This window comes from Ylistrum balloti, unplaced genomic scaffold, assembly GCF_031769215.1.
Source record: "Ylistrum balloti isolate Yb309-2 unplaced genomic scaffold, AGI_CSIRO_Ybal_v1 Utg369944, whole genome shotgun sequence".
NCBI classification, from domain to species: Eukaryota; Metazoa; Mollusca; class Bivalvia; order Pectinida; family Pectinidae; genus Ylistrum; species Ylistrum balloti.
In genome coordinates, this window is record NW_026782050.1 from 380,001 (window position 1) to 402,997 (window position 22,997).

Consider the following 22,997-nt stretch of genomic DNA (forward strand, 5'->3'; position numbering starts at 1 on the left):
CTACGGTGGAGCTATCAGCCCCTCATCCTTTGTCAGAACCTATGGTGGACCTATCGGCCCCACATCTTTTGTCAGAACCTACGGTAGAGCTATCGGCCCCTGGTCCTTTGTCAGAACCAACGGTGGAGCTATCGGCGCCTCATTCTTTTTCAGAACCTATGGTGGACCTATCGGCCCCATATCCCTTGTCAGAACCTACGGTAGAGCTATCGGCCCCTCGTCCTTTGTCAGAACCTACGGTGGAGCTATCGGCCCCACATCCTTTGTCAGAACCTACGGTAGAGCTATCGGCCCCTCATCCTTTGTCAGAATCTATTGTAGAGCTATCGGCCCCATATCCTTTGTCAGAACCTATGGTGGACCTATCGGCCCCACATACTTTGTCAGAAGAACCTATCCTTTGTAGAGCTATCGGCCCCTCATCCTTTGTCAGAACCTACGGTGGAGCTATCAGCCCCTCATCCTTTGTCAGAACCTATGGTGGACCTATCGGCCCCACATCCTTTGTCAGAACCTACGGTAGAGCTATCGGCCCTTCGTCCTTTGTCAGAACCTACGGTGGAGCTATCAGCCCCTCATCCTTTGTCAGAACCTATGGTGGACCTATCGGCCCCACATCCTTTGTCAGAACCTACGGTAGAGCTATCGGCCCCTGGTCCTTTGTCAGAACCAACGGTGGAGCTATCGGCCCCTCATCCTTTGTCAGAACCTATGGTGGACCTATCGGCCCCATATCCTTGTCAGAACCTACGGTAGAGCTATCGGCCCCTCGTCCTTTGTCAGAACCTACGGTGGAGCTATCGGCCCCACATCCTTTGTCAGAACCTACGGTAGAGCTATCGGCCCCTCATCCTTTGTCAGAATCTATTGTAGAGCTATCGGCCCCATATCCTTTGTCAGAACCTATGGTGGACCTATCGGCCCCACATACTTTGTCAGAACCTACGGTAGAGCTATCGGCCCCTCATCCTTTGTCAGAACCTACGGTGGAGCTATCGGCGCCTCATCCTTTGTCAGAACCTACGGTAGAGTTATCGACCCCTTATCTTTGTCAGAACCTACGGTGGAGCTATCGGCCCCACATCCTTTGTCAGAACCTACGGTAGAGCTATCGGCCCCTCATCCTTTGTCAGAATCTATTGTAGAGCTATCGGCCCCATATCCTTTGTCAGAACCTATGGTGGACCTATCGGCCCCACATACTTTGTCAGAACCTACGGTAGAGCTATCGGCCCCTCATCCTTTGTCAGAACCTACGGTAGAGCTATCGGCCCCTCATCCTTTGTCAGAACCTACGGTACAGTTATCGACCCCTTATCTTTGTCAGAACCTACGGTAGAGCTATCGGCCCCTCGTCCTTTGTCAGAACCTACGTTGAAGATATCGACCCCTCATCCTTTGTCAGAACCTATGGTGGACCTATCTGTCCTCATTCTTTGTGAGAACCTACGATAGAGCTATCGACCACTCATCCTTTGTCAGAACCTACGGTGGAGCTATCAGTCCCTCATCCTTTGTCAGAACCTATGGTGGACCTATCGGCCCCACATCCTTTGTCAGAACCTACAGTAGAGCTATCGGCCCCTCGTCCTTTGTCAGAACCTACGGTGGAGCTATCGGCGCCTCATTCTTTATCAGAACCTATGGTTGACCTATCGGCCCCACATCCTTTGTCAGAACCTACGGTAGAGCTATCGGCCCCTCATCCTTTGTCAGAACCTACGGTGGAGCTATCGGCCCCTCATCCTTTGTCAGAACCTACGGTAGAGCTATCGGCCCCTCGTCCTTTGTCAGAACCTACGGTGGAGCTATCGGCCCCTCATCCTTTGTCAGAACCTATTGTAGAGCTATCGGCCCCTCATCCTTTGTCAGAACCTATGGTGGACCTATCGGCCCCACATACTTTGTCAGAACCTACGGTAGAGCTATCGGCCCCTCATCCTTTGTCAGAACCTACGGTAGAACTATCGGCCCCTCATCCTTTGTCAGAACCTATGGTGGACCTATCGGCCCCACATCCTTTGTCAGAACCTACGGTAGAGCTATCGGCCCCTCATCCTTTGTCAGAACCTACGGTAGAGCTATCGGCCCCTCATCCTTTGTCAGAACCTACGGTGGAGCTATCAGCCCCTCATCCTTTGTCAGAACCTATGGTGGACCTATCGGCCCCACATCCTTTGTCAGAACCTACTAGAGCTATCGGCCCCTGGTCCTTTGTCAGAACCTACGGTGCCCCTCATTCTTTTTCAGAACCTATGGTGGACCTATCGGCCCCACATCCTTTGTCAGAACCTACGGTAGAGCTATCGGCCCCTCGTCCTTTGTCAGAACCTACGGTGGAGCTATCGGCCCCTCATCCTTTGTCAGAACCTACGGTAGAGCTATCGGCCCCTCATCCTTTGTCAGAACCTACGGTGGAGCTATCGGCCCCATATCCTTTGTCAGAACCTATGGTGGACCTATCGGCCCCACATCCTTTCAGAACCTCAGAGCTATCGGCCCCTCGTCCTTTGTCAGAACCTACGGTGGAGCTATCGGCCCCTCATCCTTTGTCAGAACCTACGGTGGAGCTATCAGCCCCTCGTCCTTTGTCAGAACCTACGGTGGAGCTATCGGCCCCTCATCCTTTGTCAGAACCTACGGTAGAGCTATCGGCCCCTCATCCTTTGTCAGAACCTATTGTAGAGCTATCGGCCCCTCATCCTTTGTCAGAGCTATCGGCCCCTCATCCTTTGTCAGAACCTACGGTGAACCTATCGGCCCCACATCCTTTGTCAGAACCTACGGTAGAGCTATCGGCCCCTCATCCTTTGTCAGAACCTACGGTAGAGCTATCGGCCCCTCGTCCTTTGTCAGAACCTACGTTGAAGATAGACCCCTCATCCTTTGTCAGAACCTATGGTGGACCTATCCCTCATCCTTTGTCAGAACCTACGGTAGAGCTATCGGCCCCTCATCCTTTGTCAGAACCTACGGTGGAGCTATCAGCCCCTCATCCTTTGTCAGAACCTATGGTGGACCTATCGGCCCCACATCCTTTGTCAGAACCTACAGTAGAGCTATCGGCCCCTCGTCCTTTGTCAGAACCTACGGTGGAGCTATCGGCGCCTCATTCTTTGTCAGAACCTATGGTGGACCTATCGGCCCCACATCCTTTGTCAGAACCTACGGTAGAGCTATCGGCCCCTCGTCCTTTGTCAGAACCTACGGTGGAGCTATCGGCCCCTCATCCTTTGTCAGAACCTACAGTAGAGCTATCGGCCCCTCATCCTTTGTCAGAACCAATGGTGGACCTATCAGCCCCACATCCTTTGTCAGAACCTACGATAGAGCTATCGACCACTCATCCTTTGTCAGAACCTACGGTGGAGCTATCAGCCCCTCATCCTTTGTCAGAACCTATGGTGGACCTATCGGCCCCACATCCTTTGTCAGAACCTACAGTAGAGCTATCGGCCCCTCGTCCTTTGTCAGAACCTACGGTGGAGCTATCGGCGCCTCATTCTTTGTCAGAACCTATGGTGGACCTATCGGCCCCACATCCTTTGTCAGAACCTACGGTAGAGCTATCAGCCCCTCATCCTTTGTCAGAACCTACGGTGGAGCTATCGGCCCCATATCCTTTGTCAGAACCTACAGTAGAGCTATCGGCCCCTCGTCATTTGTCAGAACCTACGGTGGAGCTATCGGCCCCTCATCCTTTGTCAGAACCTACGGTAGAGCTATCGGCCCCTCATCCTTTGTCAGAACCTACGGTAGAGCTATCGGCCCCTCATCCTTTGTCAGAACCTATTGTAGAGCTATCGGCCCCTCATCCTTTGTCAGAACCTACGGTGGACCTATCGGCCCCACATCCTTTGTCAGAACCTACGGTAGAGCTATCGGCCCCTCATCCTTTGTCAGAACCTACGGTGGAGCTATCGGCCCCTCGTCCTTTGTCAGAACCTACGGTGGAGCTATCGGCCCCTCATCCTTTGTCAGAACCTACGGTGGAGCTATCGGCCCCTCATCCTTTGTCAGAACCTACGGTAGAGCTATCGGCCCCTCATCCTTTGTCAGAACCTATTGTAGAGCTATCGGCCCCTCATCCTTTGTCAGAACCTACGGTGAAGATATTGAGTCCCCATCCTTTGTCAGAACCTACGGTAGAGCTATCGGCCCCTCATCCTTTGTCAGGACCTACGGTAGAGCTATCGGCCCCTCATCTTTTGTCAGAACCTATATTCTTATAGATGATAATGCTTGGCCACCCAGAGCAAGGATGTCTGAGAAGTAACCAGAGAAAGAGACTATTCAACGAACGAAGCCCATCGCCACACGTGCGGGACATGTTGCGGACAGATTTCTCTGCCAGAAAAACCCAGCCAAGGACGCTCCGGAGCAGGGAACAGCTTTGATGACGATGTGGAACACTAGAATGTATCATACTAAACCGGATACGCAATCTTATTCGTAACATACGCAGACGTTAAGCAGGTGTAATTGATTATCATGGGCATCATAGGATGTGTGATTGTAGTTTTGATCTCTTTAAGTACTTTTAGGAAATGCCTCATTGTTACCAACTTTAATGGTAACCCTTTTCCCGCGGCTCAGTTTCCAAATGCAATTACGAGTCGTAAAGGTTTTTGTATGTTGATATATTACAAGAACAGTTTGTATTCAGATATGTCTAAAATAAAAGTGATCATGAGCGAAATGAGAATAGTATACTATAAAACCTTCTTCAATTGTAGCATCATCAGAAATAAACAGGACGTTAATTGCAATAGGCCCTGGAATGCAGTCGCTATGACAACAGTAGACAATTACTAAATGAAAACGGAATCAAATTAAACCGCAAATAATACCATAAAACTACGAACATTATAGATAACAGTCTACTTGATGTGACAAACATGTAGGGGTATTGAGAAAGTCCAGTCTTAACTACAAATATAGGGAACATCGTCACTTCAGAAATATACAATAGTTATTGACACTGAAGTCAGGCATAAATTATGGAACTTGTGTTCAGCACATCCCTCTCATTAATAATCGGAATAGTCACACGATGCGTGTAGCATCAAACGACTTTATACAAAAGCTGAACTCGAAATTACGGAAACATTTTAATGTAATTGTGTTGGGATGATGAAATACAGGGTTTATACAAGGTATTGTGGTAGATAATATGACCTACGCTCCGAATGGGTCCACTCTGGTACAAAGGTTATCTACCCTAATGGTAACACCACGACAACGTTACATGGACATGTTTGCGCGTGATACGCAGTCCATTATTTACACACCACGTGCTCTTTAGATTGGAAGATCTTGTGCCACTTCAACATGAAAACATCAAAAGTTTCCAAAAGGCACCAGTCCATGTTTAGCTCCTCGTGAAAATTTCCACTCCAGCTTACGTCTAGGTTTGGCTCGCTTGCTCCAGTATGGAGACCCAACCGTTCAGGGACATCTGAAAACAACAATCAAAGTACTGAAAGTACTGGTATGCTAAGACCATTAAAAATAAATTCTTTGTTATTAGCTTGCTATATACTGAAACCAACTATATGCAATCAGTAAATCATTGCAGCCCATAAAAAATGACCAGCAGATATCAGAAATAACAAGCATAGTAGTATTACTTATGTAATACATGTCCCAAGTAGGCTCCAAGATGCAATGATAGGGAAGTTGTCCATTTCTTTGGATACATTGTAGGGAATGTTGATCATGGACACCATATTATCACTTTAAAGACTGTGTATCCTATTGGTTTAAGACCATTAGTTAGACCATCATGCAAGTAACATGCTACATACAAACATTGGACAGCTTCATTTTCCAGATTGTTTGTAAATGACTGCATAAGAGTGCCAATTTTCTAAAACAAACATGACTTGTCACCATAACTTAAAATAGAAGATGCCTATTCTTCCAGAAAACCTTGTCTTATTCTCCTTGTACTTTTTCTGGGAATCTTCAAGTAGATATTGACTTTGTTCCAATTTTTCATGTTTATATATTCTTTGTTCTCTAAAACTTGTCACAAGATATTTTATTCCTCTTGTATCATCATTTTTTTTAACATCCTTACAGTGACCTTGAACCTTGAAATTTACAAGATGTGAATATCTTTTAAGTTGTGAAATTTGATAGAAAAACGAGGGTAATACAATGGAAAAACACCCCCATGCAACTATCCGTTTTTTGACTGTGACCTTGATCTTTGATCTGACCCTGAATTTCTAAAGAAACCGACTTCTCCTCACAAGGGATACATGTTCCAAATTTGATTAAGGTATACTAACTGTCTTGGTCTCAATGCGTTTACAAGGTAATCATATAGTACTTATGCAAGTACTGTGACCTCTACATTCAATCCTCAAAATCATTACTATATCCTCTCCACATTGCCCAGGGATAACTGAAACTGTAATCCAAATGATAACTAATACCCCCATCACCCACAGCCTTAGTTATCTCCCCATGGTGACCTTTTGCAAAAAAACATCCTCTGAAACACAGCGGCATGTGCACATGTTCCCTAATATTCCTGCGAAATTTTGTTGAAATTGGTCCACAGGTTTAGAAGTTGACCGACATGCAAAACCTGTCTATATTGACCAGATGCCATGGCAATCAATATTTCCAGGGGAAAATGGTGCATGCACATCTACACATTGTCCCGAATATTACTGTAGTTTCATTGGAGTTGTCTAGACAAGATGTGTCTACAGACAGACAAACAGATGGATGGACAGATAGACAACTTGATTCGATTTACCCACCCTTTTGGTGGTATAAGAATGCACAAGAGTGCTTACAAATTCCATGTGGACAGACATCATGGAAAAATAATAATGATAATAATAAAAATAAAAACATGATAAAGATGCTTATATCTTGTTTTCTTTATTCAGTATACTTTCCATGCTTTGATCAGCAATGTAATCGTGTCATGTCAATATCCTAGTACAAGATTGCATACACAAAATTGTTGTAGGTAGACTTTTAAGATAAATTAAAAAAAATACATGTCTAAGTTTAAATGAAGGTTTTAAACAGAAGTTGTATTATGTTCAGTATACAGTGATTTTTCTAGACAATTGTAAACTATAAACTCGGTATACAGCGATCTTTTCTACACATTTGTAAACAACAAACTCAGTATGCGGTGATCTTTTCTACAAAAAGTTTTTTTATATATTGTATATACATAACTCAGAAAAAAAATAAGTAAACCTTTCTATGTACACTACAAACTCAGTATACAGTGAGCCTTTCTACATAAACTTGGTATAACTAGTGAATCTTTCTACTTAAGTAAATTGAAGATTGTAAAGAAATTTACTACAAATGCAGCATACAATGATCTTTTCCACATTTTTTTTAGTTTCTGCCATTTGTTGATTCTTCTTTTGTGATGGTAATTATATTGCCGCCTTTAGAGAGTACTGTGACCTTAAAAGGCAACATGGTTGTTAGCATATCCTCAAGTGATTAACCATCTTCAACATCTAATTGGAGGTCGGAAAGAAGGACGTTTTTCTCCACCATAAGGTCCTCAAATCCATTGTTGGTCACAATGGCCAATTCCAAGTTAGAATAATCAAGAGATACCTTCTACCATTCCAGATTTCATTTCTTCAGGGACATCCACCTGCTGAAAGAGAGTAAAGCAAATAAATAACTATATTTCTTTATTGCTATGATTATGTGCAAGAAATATACACTTCTGTATAAGCTTATAGTCTTGAACTTCCCAATAGGAGTCTATATTAAATATAATTAATTGTTTTGACATTCAGGACTGTCAAATTATGAAGTGATGGACAGCTAGAAAATAAGAATATCTTGACCATGGTCATACAGTGATTGAATCAAAAAGTTAAATTCATGAGATAAATCTGTGCAGTATGATAATTTATTTTGACGTTTGTATTTCAAAAATCATTATGACTTGAAAGGTAATGTGTAATTTAATTAATTACATTGGACCGTCATGCAATGGCAATGCCATTTTCATAATGTAATTGTAATTTCATTAATTACATCATCATGTAATTGAACCCATGCCTGTTACAAACAGTAGCTGTCCTAACTGATCCTAAAATTAAATTTGGCTATGTCTATCACAAAATTAATGTTGGCTGTCTATTACAAATGCCATATTTAGCTACAGTAGAGGTATTTCAAAAATGTATGTCATTGTAACTGAAAGGACACAATTAATGGTTACTTAACCAGAACTACAGTTCTGAACAAACCACTACAAAGCCTGGTTAACTGTACTAAGAAAATGTCTTCTCAATTAATCAATTTCATTGATTATTGACATCTTATTGTTGTACTTACAGTCACTTGAGTTTCTTAAAAGTTGCAATTTGACTTTTAATAAGGCCCAAAATGATAATACTGCAATGTCTTAATTAGCTCTCGAGGGGTATTGGTTAGACTATTTATCTCATTTCATTCCATTCACCATGAAAACAAAACTCTAAAAAACAGTCGACAATTAATGACAAATATTGAGCCTAGGGCTGGGTAAAATTGATGAATCAAAAGTGTTGAACTGAAAGTGGACGCAGTTGACATAATACTGAAATTTCTGAGATGAACAAATACAGTACATATATCAAAAAGTTCAATTGTACCAATAATACTTTACACATTCACACTGGGACTTTACACATTCACACTGGGACTTTACACATACACACTGGGACCTAACACTTTGCTAGGTTTATCCTAATCTTTATTAAAATACTTTCCGGGAATCAGATGTTAATTGACATCTTCATTATTCCTAATCTTCATATTGTAATCGTTCACATGCATCACTCTTCAACAGAATCAACGAGACATCATGTCAGAAAGACAAAAACTAAAATTAAGCTAAAACTATATATATTAACTTCACATGTAAACCTTAAAATTAGCATAGCTGTAGAGTTCCCGTACGATTTCATACTCTGGCCTTTGGCCGTTGGGGTACTTATAAATTATCTCCGATCAGAAATTTGAAAGAGCTAGACCTACAATAGCGCGGACAGTGACAGATATTTTAAAGTAAAATCGATATATTACCCAGACAGATTCCTAGATCTATTCACGGTAGCGTAAGTAGTACAGTACAATATTACGGATAAGTTTTTTTTCTGGTTAATTTCCGATCCGTTGGGCCACTGACAGAGGTGACTGCGATGAGACCATTATGAAACGATCATTCCAAAATAAATCCATTTCAAAATACTGAAATACTTTACGGAAGCAACAAAAATGTGCTAGATGCTTACATAACATTTTTCAAATGCATACTGCTTCAAGGGAAAAGTCTTGAAAATATTTTGAAAAAAAGTGCTATGGCGGCAGTGCCCAGCTTGCGCGTCGCCGTCAAGCCTAAATTCAATAGACGCGAAGGCTCATTCCTAATGAATTGTTGCAAAAAATGCAATTGATAGTTCAGTATAAGTATTGACTTCAAATTCAGCTAACATATATATATATAGTGATACTTACCTACATGAATTACCCGCCATCTTCTTTCAGCCGCCGTCTTCTTTCAGGGTCCAGCAGCACAGAGCACCCCGGCTGTTTCCGTCAAAATTTTATGCTACTCTAAATCATTCTTATTTTAGTTTCATTTTTATTTTCAACTACATATATCAGTATTTTTAATAGTTATCAACAGTATTAAACGGGAAGTAAATTTTCGAAAAAAGAAAAATAGAAAGATATACAAATGTATATGACTCCCACAATGCATCGCGCGGAGAAGAAAGTTAAGCCGCCATATTGGCATCGCCTCGCAAAATTTACCACCATAAACGTGAGTCTTTGTCATTGTATTTACAAATTTCGATGTCTGATTATCATTAATACACAACACAAAACATTTTCTTGATGTACAGGTAATGAAGAAAATGTCGATAATGTTGTTTCATTTAATGACTAGCATCAGCAACTTGTAGGGGCGATAATCCAATGATTACGGTAATGTCCGGCAGATGGAGTAGGAGTAAACTTTCGATTTATGAACCAATGAAAACGAAGTACTGATACTCAGCCTCAGGGGCGATAGCAACATGCTGAAGAGCATTGAAAATGCTCTTAGCATAAAAACGGTTAGGAGTACACGCCCAAATATCCTGACCCGATTTCACTTGATTATTGAGAAGTTGTTTAAAGAGTTTAATCAATCCCCCATCTGTTCCGTGACATTGAAAGTGGATCAACAGAATTCATTTGAACCATCTTGGCAGCCCTTCATTCCAACATGCTAGATGACCATTCCCAGGACCACGCTTTTCTTAGTTATTTCAAAGGAAAATATGACCATTCCAGTACAAGTTACTTTACCTATAAATTTTCAAATCCACCTTGTCGGCGGCTTTGTCTCCCTCATCTTGCGCCACCCCAAGCCTCCGTCGACCGACTGACTTCCTTCATGCCGATCAGGCGGTGTCGGCTGGGGAGGAGATCCGGCAGAGGTCGCTGTAGCGTTTCTGAGAACATTAGTCCGGAAAATCCTACCATTGACATTAGTACGCCATACCCAATGTAAGGTAAAGTGTAGTGAAAATTCTGAAACAAAACCAATAATGAGATATTACAAATAAAAAAAGCAATGGAGCGTGGCGGGATATCCAGTGATGCTCACTTCTATCCGATAGATGATTCATGTAGCGTTACTGGGGATGTTTCGTCATGCATGATATGATGCCTGAAAATCCTATTGTTTGCTAGAAATTTGGCAAAGGACGGTGGAAATAAACCTTCGATAGGAACAGATCTGCTTGTAATTTCAAAACCCTAGCTTCACATTTCATGTCGATGTAACAGATCCAATTTGACCTGAATGACTTACTTTGGTAAAGGAAAGGACCTGTCTTCCTACAGCACAGCCGACAACGCCTGACATGATCCCCACAGACGTCCCCATACACCTGTAGTAAAACAGAAATATAGGTGTACAATGACGTCACCATACACCTGTAGTAAAACAGAAATATAGGTGTATATAGGTGTACAATGAAATCACCATACACCTGTAGTAAAATAGAAATATAGGTGTACAATGACATCACCATACACCTGTAGTAAAACAGAAATATAGGTGTTACCTTCTTAATGGTAGTGAGATAAAGATTTACCTGATGGTAGTGAGATAACGATTTACCTGATGGTAGTGAGATCACGATTTACCTACCTCATGGTAGTGAGATAACGATTTACCTATCTCGTGGTAGTCAGATAAAGATTTACCTGATGGTAGTGAGATAACGATTTACCAACCTCATGGTAGTGAGATAACGATTTACCTCATGGTAGTGAGATAACGATTTACCTACCTCATGGTAGTGAGATAAAGATTTACCTGATGGTAGTGAGATAACGATTTACCTCATGATAGTGAGATATAGATTTACCTGATGGTAGTGAGATAAAGATTTACCTACCTCGTGGTAGTGAGATAACGATTTACCTACCTCATGGTAGTGAGATAAAGATTTACCTACCTCATGGTAGTGAGATAACGATTTACCTATCTCGTGGTAGTCAGATAAAGATTTACCTGATGGTAGTGAGATAACGATTTACCAACCTCATGGTAGTGAGATAACGATTTACCTCATGGTAGTGAGATAACGATTTACCTACCTCATGGTAGTGAGATAAAGATTTACCTGATGGTAGTGAGATAACGATTTACCTGGTAGTGAGATATAGATTTACCTGATGGTAGTGAGATAAAGATTTACCTACCTCGTGGTAGTGAGATAACGATTTACCTACCTCATGGTAGTGAGATAAAGATTTACCTACCTCGTGGTAGTGAGATAAAGATTTACCTACCTCGTGGTAGTGAGATAACGATTTACCTACCTCGTGGTAATGAGATAACGATTTACCTCGTGGTAGTGAGATAAAGATTTACCTACCTCATGGTAGTGAGATAAAGATTTACCCACCTCGTGGTAGTGAGATAACGATTTACCTGCCTCGTGGTAGTGAGATAACGATTTACCTACCTCGTGGTAGTGAGATAACGATTTACCTACCTCATGGTAGTGAGATAAAGATTTACCTACCTCATGGTAGTGAGATAAAGATTTACCTACCTCGTGGTAGTGAGATAAATATTTACCTACCTCATAGTAGTGAGATAAAGATTTACCTACCTAATGGTAGTGAGATAACGATTTACCTGATGTTAGTGAGATAAAGATTTACCTGCCTCGTGGTAGTGAGATAAAGATTTACCCACCTCGTGGTAGTGAGATAAAGATTTACCTACCTAATGGTAGTGAGATAAAGATTTACCTGATGGTAGTGAGATAAAGATTTACCTGATGGTAGTGAGATAACGATTTACCTTATGGTAATGAGATAACGATTTACCTGATGGTAGTGAGATAACGATTTACCTTATGGTAGTGAGATAACGATTTACCCGATGGTAGTGAGATAAAGATTTACCTGATGGTAGTGAGATAAAGATTTACCTACCTCGTGGTAGTGAGATAACGATTTACCTGATGGTAGTGAGATAAAGATTTACCTGCCTCGTAGTAGTGAGATGTAGACAATATTTAAGAGCGTCTCCAGTAATAACAAATACATTTCACAAAAGTGTCTAATATTTTAGTATCTTTCACGAGTGCGCTGTACAGTATGAGATATTCTTCAGATTAAATTTTCACATGCAAAAAACCCAAATTACTGGCATATTTAGAACAGATATAAAACGAGAAAGCAGACATGTCTGTAAAAGTGCTATTTTTCACTAATGAAAATAACACGTTTATCAATGAGTTATTCCTCTATTTTTACTGGCAAAATTTAATAAAAAATATTCCACTGACGGTGACTTGATAACGAATGACTGATGGTGCAGTTGTTTGATACAAGTTTACCTTATGGCCGTACGATAACGTGAGATAAATCTGGTAGAATGGCAGTGGGGAAATGTTTTTACCTGATGGCAGTGGGATAGGTTTCTATGGTAACAAGACTGGTGAGCGCGATGGAGGCAGTTACCCCCAATTTCCCAAACACAGATATGCTGGTGACCATTTGTTCGTCTTTGTCCAGATTGTTTGTGATGTGAAGGACGATGATGCACATCAAAGCGAACCCGGACGATGTCCCGTACAGGAAGAGGCACCAGCGGCGGCCGATACTGTAACACAAACAGTCAAATCACATGGTAACAATGTTACTTTAGAGGAACCAGCGGCGGCCGGTACTGTAGCACAAACATTCAAATCATATGGTAACACTACTGTCAGTATTGTAGAACAAGAGGCCGTCAGTATTGTAGAACAAGAGGGCGTCAGTTTTGTAGAACAAGAGGGCGTCAGTACTGTAGAACAAGAGGGCGTCAGTATTGTAGAACAACAGGGCGTCAGTACTGTAAAACAAGAGAGCGTCAGTACTGTAGAACAAGAGGGCGTCAGTACTGTAGAACAAGAGGGCGTCAGTATTGTAGAACAACAGGGCGTCAGTACTGTAAAACAAGAGAGCGTCAGTACTGTAGAACAAGAGGGCGTCAGTATTGTAGAACAAGAGGGCGTCAGTATTGTAGAACAAGAGGGCGTCAGTACTGTAGAACAAGAGAGCGTCAGTACTGTAGAACAAGAGAGCGTCAGTACTGTAGAACAACAGAGCGTCAGTACTGTAGAACAAGAGAGCGTCAGTACTGTAAAACAAGAGAGCGTCAGTACTGTAAAACAAGAGAGCGTCAGTACTGTAAAACAAGAGAGCGTCAGTACTGTAGAACAAGAGGGCGTCAGTATTGTAGAACAAGAGGGCGTCAGTATTGTAGAACAAGAGGGCGTCAGTACTGTAGAACAAGAGGGCGTCAGTACTGTAGAACAAGAGGCCGTCAGTATTGTAGAACAAGAGGGCGTCAGTACTGTAGAACAAGAGGCCTTCAGTACTGTAGAACAAGAGGGCGTCAGTACTGTAGAACAAGAGACCGTCAGTATTGTAGAACAAGAGGCCGTCATTATTGTAGAATAAGAGGCCGTCAGTATTGTAGAACAAGAGACCGTCAGTATTGTAGAACAAGAGGGCGTCAGTATTGTTGAACAAGAGGGCGTCAGTACTGTAGAACAAGAGGGCGTCAGTACTGTAGAATAAGAGGGCCTGTCAGTAGTATTGTAGAACAAGAGGGCGTCAGTATTGTAGAACAAGAGGGCGTCTGTATTGTAGAACAAGAGGCCGTCAGTACTGTAGAACAAGAGAGCGTCAGTACTGTAAAACAAGAGAGCGTCAGTACTGTAGAACAAGAGGGCGTCAGTATTGTAGAACAACAGGGCGTCAGTACTGTAGAACAAGAGGCCGTCATTATTGTAGAATAAGAGGCCGTCAGTACTGTAGAACAAGAGACCGTCAGTATTGTAGAACAAGAGGCCGTCAGTATTGTAGAACAAGAGGGCGTCAGTACTGTAGAACAAGAGGGCGTCAGTACTGTAGAACAAGAGGGCGTCAGTATTGTAGAACAAGAGGCCGTCATTATTGTAGAATAAGAGGGCGTCAGTATTGTAGAACAAGAGGCCGTCAGTACTGTAGAACAAGAGGGCGTCAGTACTGTAGAACAAGAGGCCGTCAGTACTGTAGAACAAGAGGGCGTCAGTATTGTAGAACAAGAGGGCGTCAGTATTGTAGAACAAGAGGGCGTCAGTACTGTAGAACAAGAGGGCGTCAGTATTGTAGAACAAGAGGGCGTCAGTATTGTAGAACAAGAGGGCGTCAGTATTGTAGAACAAGAGGGCGTCAGTATTGTAGAACAAGAGGGCGTCAGTATTGTAGAACAAGAGGGCGTCAGTATTGTAGAACAAGAGGGCGTCAGTATTGTAGAACAAGAGGGCGTCAGTACTGTAGAACAAGAGGGCGTCAGTATTGTAGAACAAGAGGGCGTCAGTACTGTAGAACAAGAGGGCGTCAGTACTGTAGAACAAGAGGGCGTCAGTACTGTAGAACAAGAGGGCGTTGTAGAACAAGAGTATTGTAGAACAAGAGGGCGTCAGTATTGTAGATCAAGAGGGCGTCAGTATACTGTAGAACAAGAGGGCGTCAGTACTGTAGAACAAGAAGGTAGAACAAGAGGGCGTCAGTATTGTAGAACAAGAGGGCGTCAGTACGGTAGAACAAGATGGCGTCAGTATTGTAGAACAAGAGGGCGTCAGTACGGTAGAACAAGATGGCGTCAGTATTGTAGAACAAGAGGGCGTCAGTACTGTAGAACAAGAGGCCGTCAGTATTGTAGAACAAGGGGGCGTCAGTATTGTAGAACAAGAGGCCGTCAGTACTGTAGAACAAGAGGGCGTCAGTACTGTAAAACAAGAAGGCGTCAATATTGTAGAACAAGAGGGCGTCAGTATTGTAGAACAAGAGGGCGTCAGTACTGTAGAACAAGAGGGCGTCAGTACTGTAGAACAAGAGGCCGTCAGTACTGTAGAACAAGAGGCCGTCAGTATTGTAGAACAAGAGGCCGTCAGTATTGTAGAACAAGAGGCCGTCAGTATTGTAGAACAAGAGGGCGTCAGTATTGTAGAACAAGAGGGCGTCAGTACTGTAGAACTAGAGGGCGTCAGTATTGTAGAACAAGAGGGCGTCAGTATTGTAGAACAAGAGGGCGTTAGTATTGTAGAACAAGACGGCTTCAGTATTGTAGAACAAGAGGGCCATGTCCCTTTACAGTCATCTAACAATCGACAAATGGATGGCCAAACCACAGAATTCGCTGATGGTGGTCTGACAAATCTGATGAATTCAAATTTGAATATTCCTTGAAAGTATCAGAAACTCATAAATGAGAGGTTCTGTTCATAAAAAAAACAGTTGCACAACCATGTTACAAAATGGCTTCTGTGGTTACCATGTCGAGGTTTTGACCAGGCTGAAAAATAACAACAAATCATCTCTTTCTTTTCCTTAACAAATCAAACTCCGAACATTTTCCCCATTGGTGTGAATGAAACTTGAGAAGTAGCTCTAGATGAGTTATGTTGGATTTTGGACCAAAGCGAAAACATAAGATTTGGTCAGGACAATCTCAGGATCACTTCATGTGCGCTTGAAATCATTGCCACTCCCTGATAATGTCTCAAGCCAAATTTGGTTGAAATCTACACTAGTCTTAAGAAGTAGTGTTTTGGAGCAAAAAATGTCTAACTTCCTCTTTCAGAGCCCGCCCCCAATTTAAGAAATGACTCACCACCCACAATGATGCTTCGTACCACATTCGTTTTAAATCCATTAAAGTCTTTTGGAAGAGTAGCATTTTGATGCAAACTTATTGACTAATTTTCCATTTGGGGTCCCGCCCCAGGTCTCTAGATGTTAAATCGTTTTCTGAATTAAAGAATGATAACCTATAAGCAATAACGTTTCAGACCAAATCTGGTTGAAATCTACCCTAGCATTAAGAACTAGAATTTTGAAGCAAAATATTGTCTAATTTCCCCTTTTTTAGGTCCCGTCCCCAAGTTCCTAGGGGTCCAATCAACTTTTAGAAATGAAGAAATGATAACCCACCCGCAAGAATGTGTCTGATTGAAAGTTACCCGAGAATAAAGAATAAGCAGCGTTTAGAAGCAAAATCAATCACTAATTTTCCTTTTTTGGGCCCGTTCCTAGGCCCCTAGGGGCCGAATAAACTTTCTGAATTTTTAAAAATAATTTCCCATCCTTCTTAATGATGTTTCAGACCAAATTTGTTTGAAATCCATTCAAGAATTTACGAAAACTAGCATTTTGAAGCAAAATGCTGATTAACTTTCCCATTTTGGGCCCCACCCGTCCCCAGGTTCATTAGGATTGAATTAACCTTCTGAATATAGGAAATGATAACCTTTCTGTAATAATTTTTCAGACCGAATTTGGTTGAAATCTACCCAGGCGTTAAGAAGGAGTATCGTTTTGAATCAAAATGTTGTCAAATTTCCCCATCCGGGGCCCCGTACCCAAGTCCTTAAAGGGCGAATCAACCTTCTGAATTTAAGTAATGATTCCCTTATCTCAATGATGTTTCAGATCAAATTTGGTTAAAATTTATCAAGAATTAAGGAAAAATAATTTGAAGCAAAGTATTGTCTAACTACCCTTTTTGGGATCCGTACGAAGGTCCCTAGAGGTCGAATCAATTTTCTTGATTAAAAAAAATCCCCACCATCGATGATGATTTTGAACAAATCTAGTTGAAATCCTCGGAGGCGTTAAGCAGGAGTGGTGTTTTGAAGGTAAAGTTTACGGACGGCGGATGGCGCCCGACAGCAATAGGTAATAATGACCTTTGGGATCAGATGACAAAATAAAGCGTCTCGACCGTCACTGCTGTAGAATAAAGAGTCTCACTGACGTCGACGACCGCTATTTTTATGAAGTAAAGGGACTCAAGGACGACGTTGACGTCAGTATTGTAGGAAAAAATAACTCACAGACGTATGCAACCGTTTATTTTGCAGGATAAAGAAACTCACCGACGTAAGTGTTTATTTCACAGGGTAAAGAGATTCAAAGGCGACCACCAATATTGTTGGACAAAGACACTCGTGTTTCCAATACACTCTACACACTAAGACAGACAGCAGTAACGACTGACCCTTTGCAGTGGACCAGTACATGATGCTTGTTGAATATAACTTCTAGATTTATAATGAAAAAAAACCCAGATTAAGGAATTTGAATGACATTGATTACTTGGTTGTCCCTGGAGAGTCTGTCGCGTGTTTGGAGTCTTATCTAACTAGAAATCCGAATATTGGATGCTGCTGCATCGATGCATTCTCTTAGGGAACTATTGATTTCATTATAAAATGTAATGTCTTCTTGAATGATTCTTGAAATGTTTTAAAGCCGTTTTTTCATTCTACAATGTAGTCGAAGATAACTTTGATAAGTGACGAGTGTCAGACGTGCCTTTGATTGACAGTCCCAGTTTTGAGCCAAAACTCGGGGCCGCGATAAGATAATCAAGTTTTATAAAGAATCGTGTCTATCATTCCGGAAACGCATCTGAATATCGAATTTTACCCAAACTTCGATAAATTTAACTGGCACAAACGGTGCCTTAATGATCTGCACTATCGATCACTGTACACATGCTGTAATGCTACTCCCCTATAGATTTATTACCTCCTGTAAAACACCCACTTGTGTTACACTGGGAAACAAAGGAGCAGATCCTGTATATTGATCGTCATTAAAACTTCACGCCAAAAGTGTAAAAATCTTTCTGTCTCCTAATGAATGGCACTAAATATACTATCCCATACCTTACACACACACACTGACATTGTCTCTCTCTTCTCCTCGTGTACAGCAAACAGCTTGGCTTTAATGCGTTTTTAAGACCTTCTGGTTATGATCAGACTTGGTACTAATTCTGATAGCATATCAGTATACATCTTTCATGTCAAGTAAATTTCCTTCTCAGGATCTCAATTGTACCTTTGTTATGTCCCAGAGACGGGTATATATCGAGCCATGTCACTAGCTAGTATTTGAATTTCAACATCCATGACCAAAATTACGTTTTTATTTCACGGACACTTTAGCGCCATTGGGTAAGTTCCCTTCTACATGTATCCACCCAACAGGATAGTTGCTTTACATTGTTCCAGGAGGTATATAACCAGACATACAAATGTACCATATTGTTGAGCCAACCTCAGCCTCCCAGTCTCTACATTTTTACGTAATTGAGTTACACCAACAGACAATCATTACAACCTAATATTGTGCGGAACAGAAGTTTTTTGTTCCTCGTGATCTAGTGGGCGAGTTTCGCGATTCATAAAACTGTTGACCTCAACCGGTTGTTTAAGATTCCTATCGATCGACATTCGTAATATTAAGATCATAAGATACTCTTCGTATTCATTGACTATCCGGTGTATGGGTGTGTGTGTGTGTATGTGTGTGAGGGTGTGTGTGTGTGTGTGTGTGTGTGTGTGTGTGTGTGTGTGTGTGTGTGATTGGTGTGTGTGTGTGTGCGATTGGTGTGTGTGTGTGTGATTGTGTGTGTGTGTGTGTGTGTGTGTGTGTGTGTGTGTGTGTGTGTGTGTGTGTGTGTGTGTGTGTGTGTGTGTGTGTGTGTGTGTGTGTGGTGGTGGTGTGTGCGTGTGTGTGTCTGTGTCTGTAGTGTAGACCAACATCTTTCATATAACCTAGAATTTCATATATCTCAACAGTTTCAAAAAGGGTCTTAAGACTTTAGAAAAAATTCTCAAGTAGACAGAAGGTCAATGCAGTCCAATAAAAATGTTTAACGGTGAACGGCTCATCGCATGATATGCACCGAGGATAATCTTCACCTTTAAACATAGATGAAAGTGTAAGGTAAGTATAGCCCATCCTAAGATGGACAAGGGCAACTTCGATAGCAGGGAGACCATTCATCGATGATTTTACGGAATATAATCTATTATCGGTATATTGATTCCATTCCTCCTCCCACTGAGCTGTTACAAAATGTTTGATAAATGGTTTAAAATCAGTAAAATGAAGTTTAAAAACAACATGTGGTAGCGATAAAGCGTCCTTTGCGACACGATCTGCTTTTTCATTGCCTGGTATTCAGATGTGACCAGGAATCCAGCAAAAAGCAAAACGAAAGTTTAAGGTAACTTCATGATATAGTATTAATGTATTCGGAATGAAAATATTTTCGATATTTCTATTGCTAAGACTTTGTAGTACAGAACAGATAACAGCTCTCATTACTTGGTTTGTTTGAATATGTTCCAGGGCGAGGTAGATAGCTCGCACTTCCGCCGCGAAGATTGAGGCGTTATTTGGTAGCCGGCATCCATAGCCTTGATCTTGTGTAACCCTGGCCGCGGCAACCTTAATATTTTCTTTTGAACCATCAGTATATAACGGTAGGCATTTTATATTTCAGCCACAAATTCGAGAAGGATGAACAAGTATTCAGAATATTTATAATATTCAGTGTTTGAAGGCATTTGGATTTAAGATTTTTTATATGTGGAAGGAATGACAATTTCCTGTCGAATATTACACCAAGGAATTTGGTTTGCTCAACAACTGGAATGGGTGCACCACAGAGAGATAGATTTAGATCGTCGTGTTGTTTCCGTATTTGACAAAAATGCATACAAACTGTTTTTGATTGTGAAAATTTAAATCCAATTTGATCTACCCAGATTTGGAGTCGATTCAAACATTGTTGAAGTTGTCTTTCAACGGTATTCATATGCTTAGATCGATAGCATATAATGAAGTTATCAACATGCAGAGTGCCCTCTGTAGAAGTGGATAATGTTTTAACAATATTGTTAGTTTTAATACCAAAACGTGTAACTGAGAGGATAATGCTGCTTTGTGGTACGCCCATTTCCTGCTGACGAACATCAAAAAGGGTAATTCCATTCCGAAGTTGAAATACTCTATCTGATAGAAAATTATGAACAAAATTTGGTAGATTATCCCTAATACCTATATCATGCAGATCTTTTATTATGTCGTATTTCCACGTTGTGTCGTAAGCCTTTTTCCAAATCAAAAGGTTATTTGAAGAAATTATGAATAAACCGAAAGACAGATTTATTTCAACATTAAACTAAATTGGCATTTTGGACAAGGTCAAGCATGCATGTGCCCACATTGGTTAAGAGATTCCATCTGAATCCCTAAATCGATCCCACAATGAAAGCGTGATTAAATCACGTATACAGGTCCAAAGTCTCGTGTGATGTAGGCCGTTTGGACGTGTATAGCAATCTAATGTGCATATAATGATTATCTTCACTCCATTTCAAATGCAGTCTATCGTTTTAACGAATTCTCTGTGTTATTGATTAATGGCTATATACACATCTATCGGCACCGTGGGTCTTGTTCATATCGGTCAATATGACAGTAACAATTTCAGAAATTCATTTTATATTCCAAGCGAATTCTTTAATACAACTTAAAATGATGAAATGATGTTTATATTACCCACAGAGGACGCTTGGTGTGTAGTCAATGTGTTAGGTATATTACGTAATGCTGACTCTCTATTAATGTCTAGTCAAATTAACATCGTTACCATCACAATTCCGTCAATAGTTGTCATCCTTAATTTCGTTATTTTATGGTAACATTTTCGTTAAATTCTTTAAGTATTGATGTGAAGGAGATAAAAAAATGTCTGAAAGTGACAGGATACGTCAAAGGAAAATAATGCTAAAAAATGTCGTCGTTCTGATAACATATTTTCGTTAGTATTTCTTTGTGAGAATTTCAGTAGAGATCTAAGTAACAGCCGATAAAAAGACGCCATTTTGTTTTGCTTCACCAGTAGCAGAAGGTAAGAAAGAATGGGACGAGGAGTTGGGTGTGGTGTTGACTTCAAAAGAACTCCTTATTGAATATGTTTAAGGGTTGAATCTACAATATTTCAATCAACCTTCACCGATCAGCAGCTGACACTAATAGACATTCACTGAATCCGTTTCTTGGTCATAATTAATCGCAATTACCAGTTGTAATTCGCTGATTAAGCATCCAACTAAATTTTTTTGTGGACAAATTATGACCAGATTCAAACATATGTAGACGAATTAACTTGTCGTCAAATATTGTCTATCGCAAATTCATTTGACAAGAGGAAACATACTAAGTTGATCGTCGATCTTTGGTCTCTAACAAGCAGCGCTTGTCAAAATGTCAGCAATTACCGACAAAGGGAACGCTTTATGAATATTTCGTTCTTCATCAAGACGCCAGGGGATTGTCTAATTCATTACGTTATCGTCAAAATAATGCAAATATATTGCTAAAAGCCTTTGATTTGTCATGGTTGAAACTCAGAAGTTGACCAGATTCGTCCAGAACAGGTCAATAAACCCAATAGTCAATCGTCGTCAGCTCAGTCATAAATATAGTGTTTGAGAGAATTTTATGTGGTGAATATTACAAGTTAACTCCATATTAAAATTCTGTGTGTGGAATGGATTTCAAGTAAACTTAATCAAGTCATTTGTGGATAACACCTGTGTTGTCTACAGCACGTGAACACAATCCACACGATGTTGTTTTCCGGTGTACAGCACGTGAACAATCCATATGATGTTGTTTGTGTGGTGTACAGCACGTGAACAATCCATATGATGTTGTTTGTGTGGTGTACATGACGTGAACAGTCTATACGATGTTGTTTGTGTGGTGTACAGCACGTGAACAATCCATTCGAAGTTGTTTGTGTGGTGTACATGACGTGAACAATCTATACGAAGTTGTTTGTGTGGTGTACAGCACGTGAACAGTCCATACGAAGTTGTTTGTGTGGTCTACAGCACGTGAACAGTCCATACGAAGTTGTTTGTGTGGTGTACAGCACGTGAACAATCCATATGATGTTGTTTGTGTGGTGTACAGCACGTGAACAGTCCATACGAAGTTGTTTGTGTGGTGTACAGCACGTGAACAATCCATACGGTGTTGTTTGTGTGGTGTACAGCACGTGAACAATCCATACGGTGTTGTTTGTGTGGTGTACAGCACGTGAACAATCCATATGATGTTGTTTGTGTGGTCTACATGACGTGAACAGTCTATACGGTGTTGTTTGTGTGGTCTACAGCACGTGAACAATCCATATGATGTTGTTTGTGTGATGTACAGCACGTGAACAGTCCATACGGTGTTGTTTGTGTGGTGTACAGCACGTGAACAATCCATATGATGTTGTTTGTGTGGTGTACAGCACGTGAACAGTCCATACGAAGTTGGTTATTTGGTGTACAGCCATGAAAACTACAGAAGAAGTTGTTGCTGTGGTGTGCAGCAAGAGAAAAGTTAACCACATATTAAGACTTTTGTGTTTTGCATAGCACCAGGAAATGACACATGAAAGGCTAAACAGTAATTGTGGGATAGAGAATCTTTTGTGTGGTGACGGTATAGAATATATTTGTGGGACAGAGTAACTTTTGTGTGGTGACGTCATAGAATATATCTGTGGGACAGAGTATATTTTGTGTGGTGACGTC

General features: G+C 41.2%; 3 protein-coding genes across 4 annotated transcripts in view; 2 read left to right on the forward strand and 1 right to left on the reverse strand.

The window, feature by feature from the left end:
* LOC132547266 (proline-rich protein 36-like) overlaps positions 1–1,106 on the forward strand; it is a 1,506-nt gene extending 400 nt beyond the window's left edge. Inside the window, exon 1 of the mRNA XM_060211029.1 lies at positions 1–1,106. This exon is cut by the window's left edge and continues 400 nt beyond it. Within this exon, the coding sequence (XP_060067012.1) occupies positions 1–1,106 (1,106 nt within the window).
* A 420-nt stretch (positions 1,107–1,526) lies between these two features.
* Positions 1,527–4,232, forward strand: LOC132547267 (cell surface glycoprotein 1-like). Its single transcript, XM_060211030.1, has one exon. The coding sequence runs from the start codon at positions 1,527–1,529 to the stop codon at positions 4,230–4,232; it is 2,706 nt and encodes a 901-aa protein (XP_060067013.1).
* Positions 4,233–5,114: 882 nt separating this feature from the next.
* LOC132547271 (solute carrier family 22 member 4-like) overlaps positions 5,115–22,997 on the reverse strand; it is a 54,615-nt gene continuing 36,732 nt past the window's right edge. For both annotated transcript variants that reach the window (XM_060211034.1, XM_060211035.1), the window contains exons 7-10: positions 12,968–13,171; positions 10,856–10,934; positions 10,348–10,572; positions 5,115–5,458 (exon numbers count right to left, since the gene is read on the reverse strand). In XM_060211034.1, the coding sequence (XP_060067017.1) occupies positions 10,390–10,572; positions 10,856–10,934; positions 12,968–13,171 (466 nt within the window). In that variant the 3' untranslated portion in view covers positions 5,115–5,458; positions 10,348–10,389. The remainder of the gene's footprint in view (positions 5,459–10,347; positions 10,573–10,855; positions 10,935–12,967; positions 13,172–22,997) is intronic.

Coding starts and splice junctions, on each gene's coding strand:
- LOC132547267 (XM_060211030.1), top strand. CDS start 1,527: ATGGTGGACCTATCGGCCCCACATCCTTTGTCAGAACCTACAGTAGAG.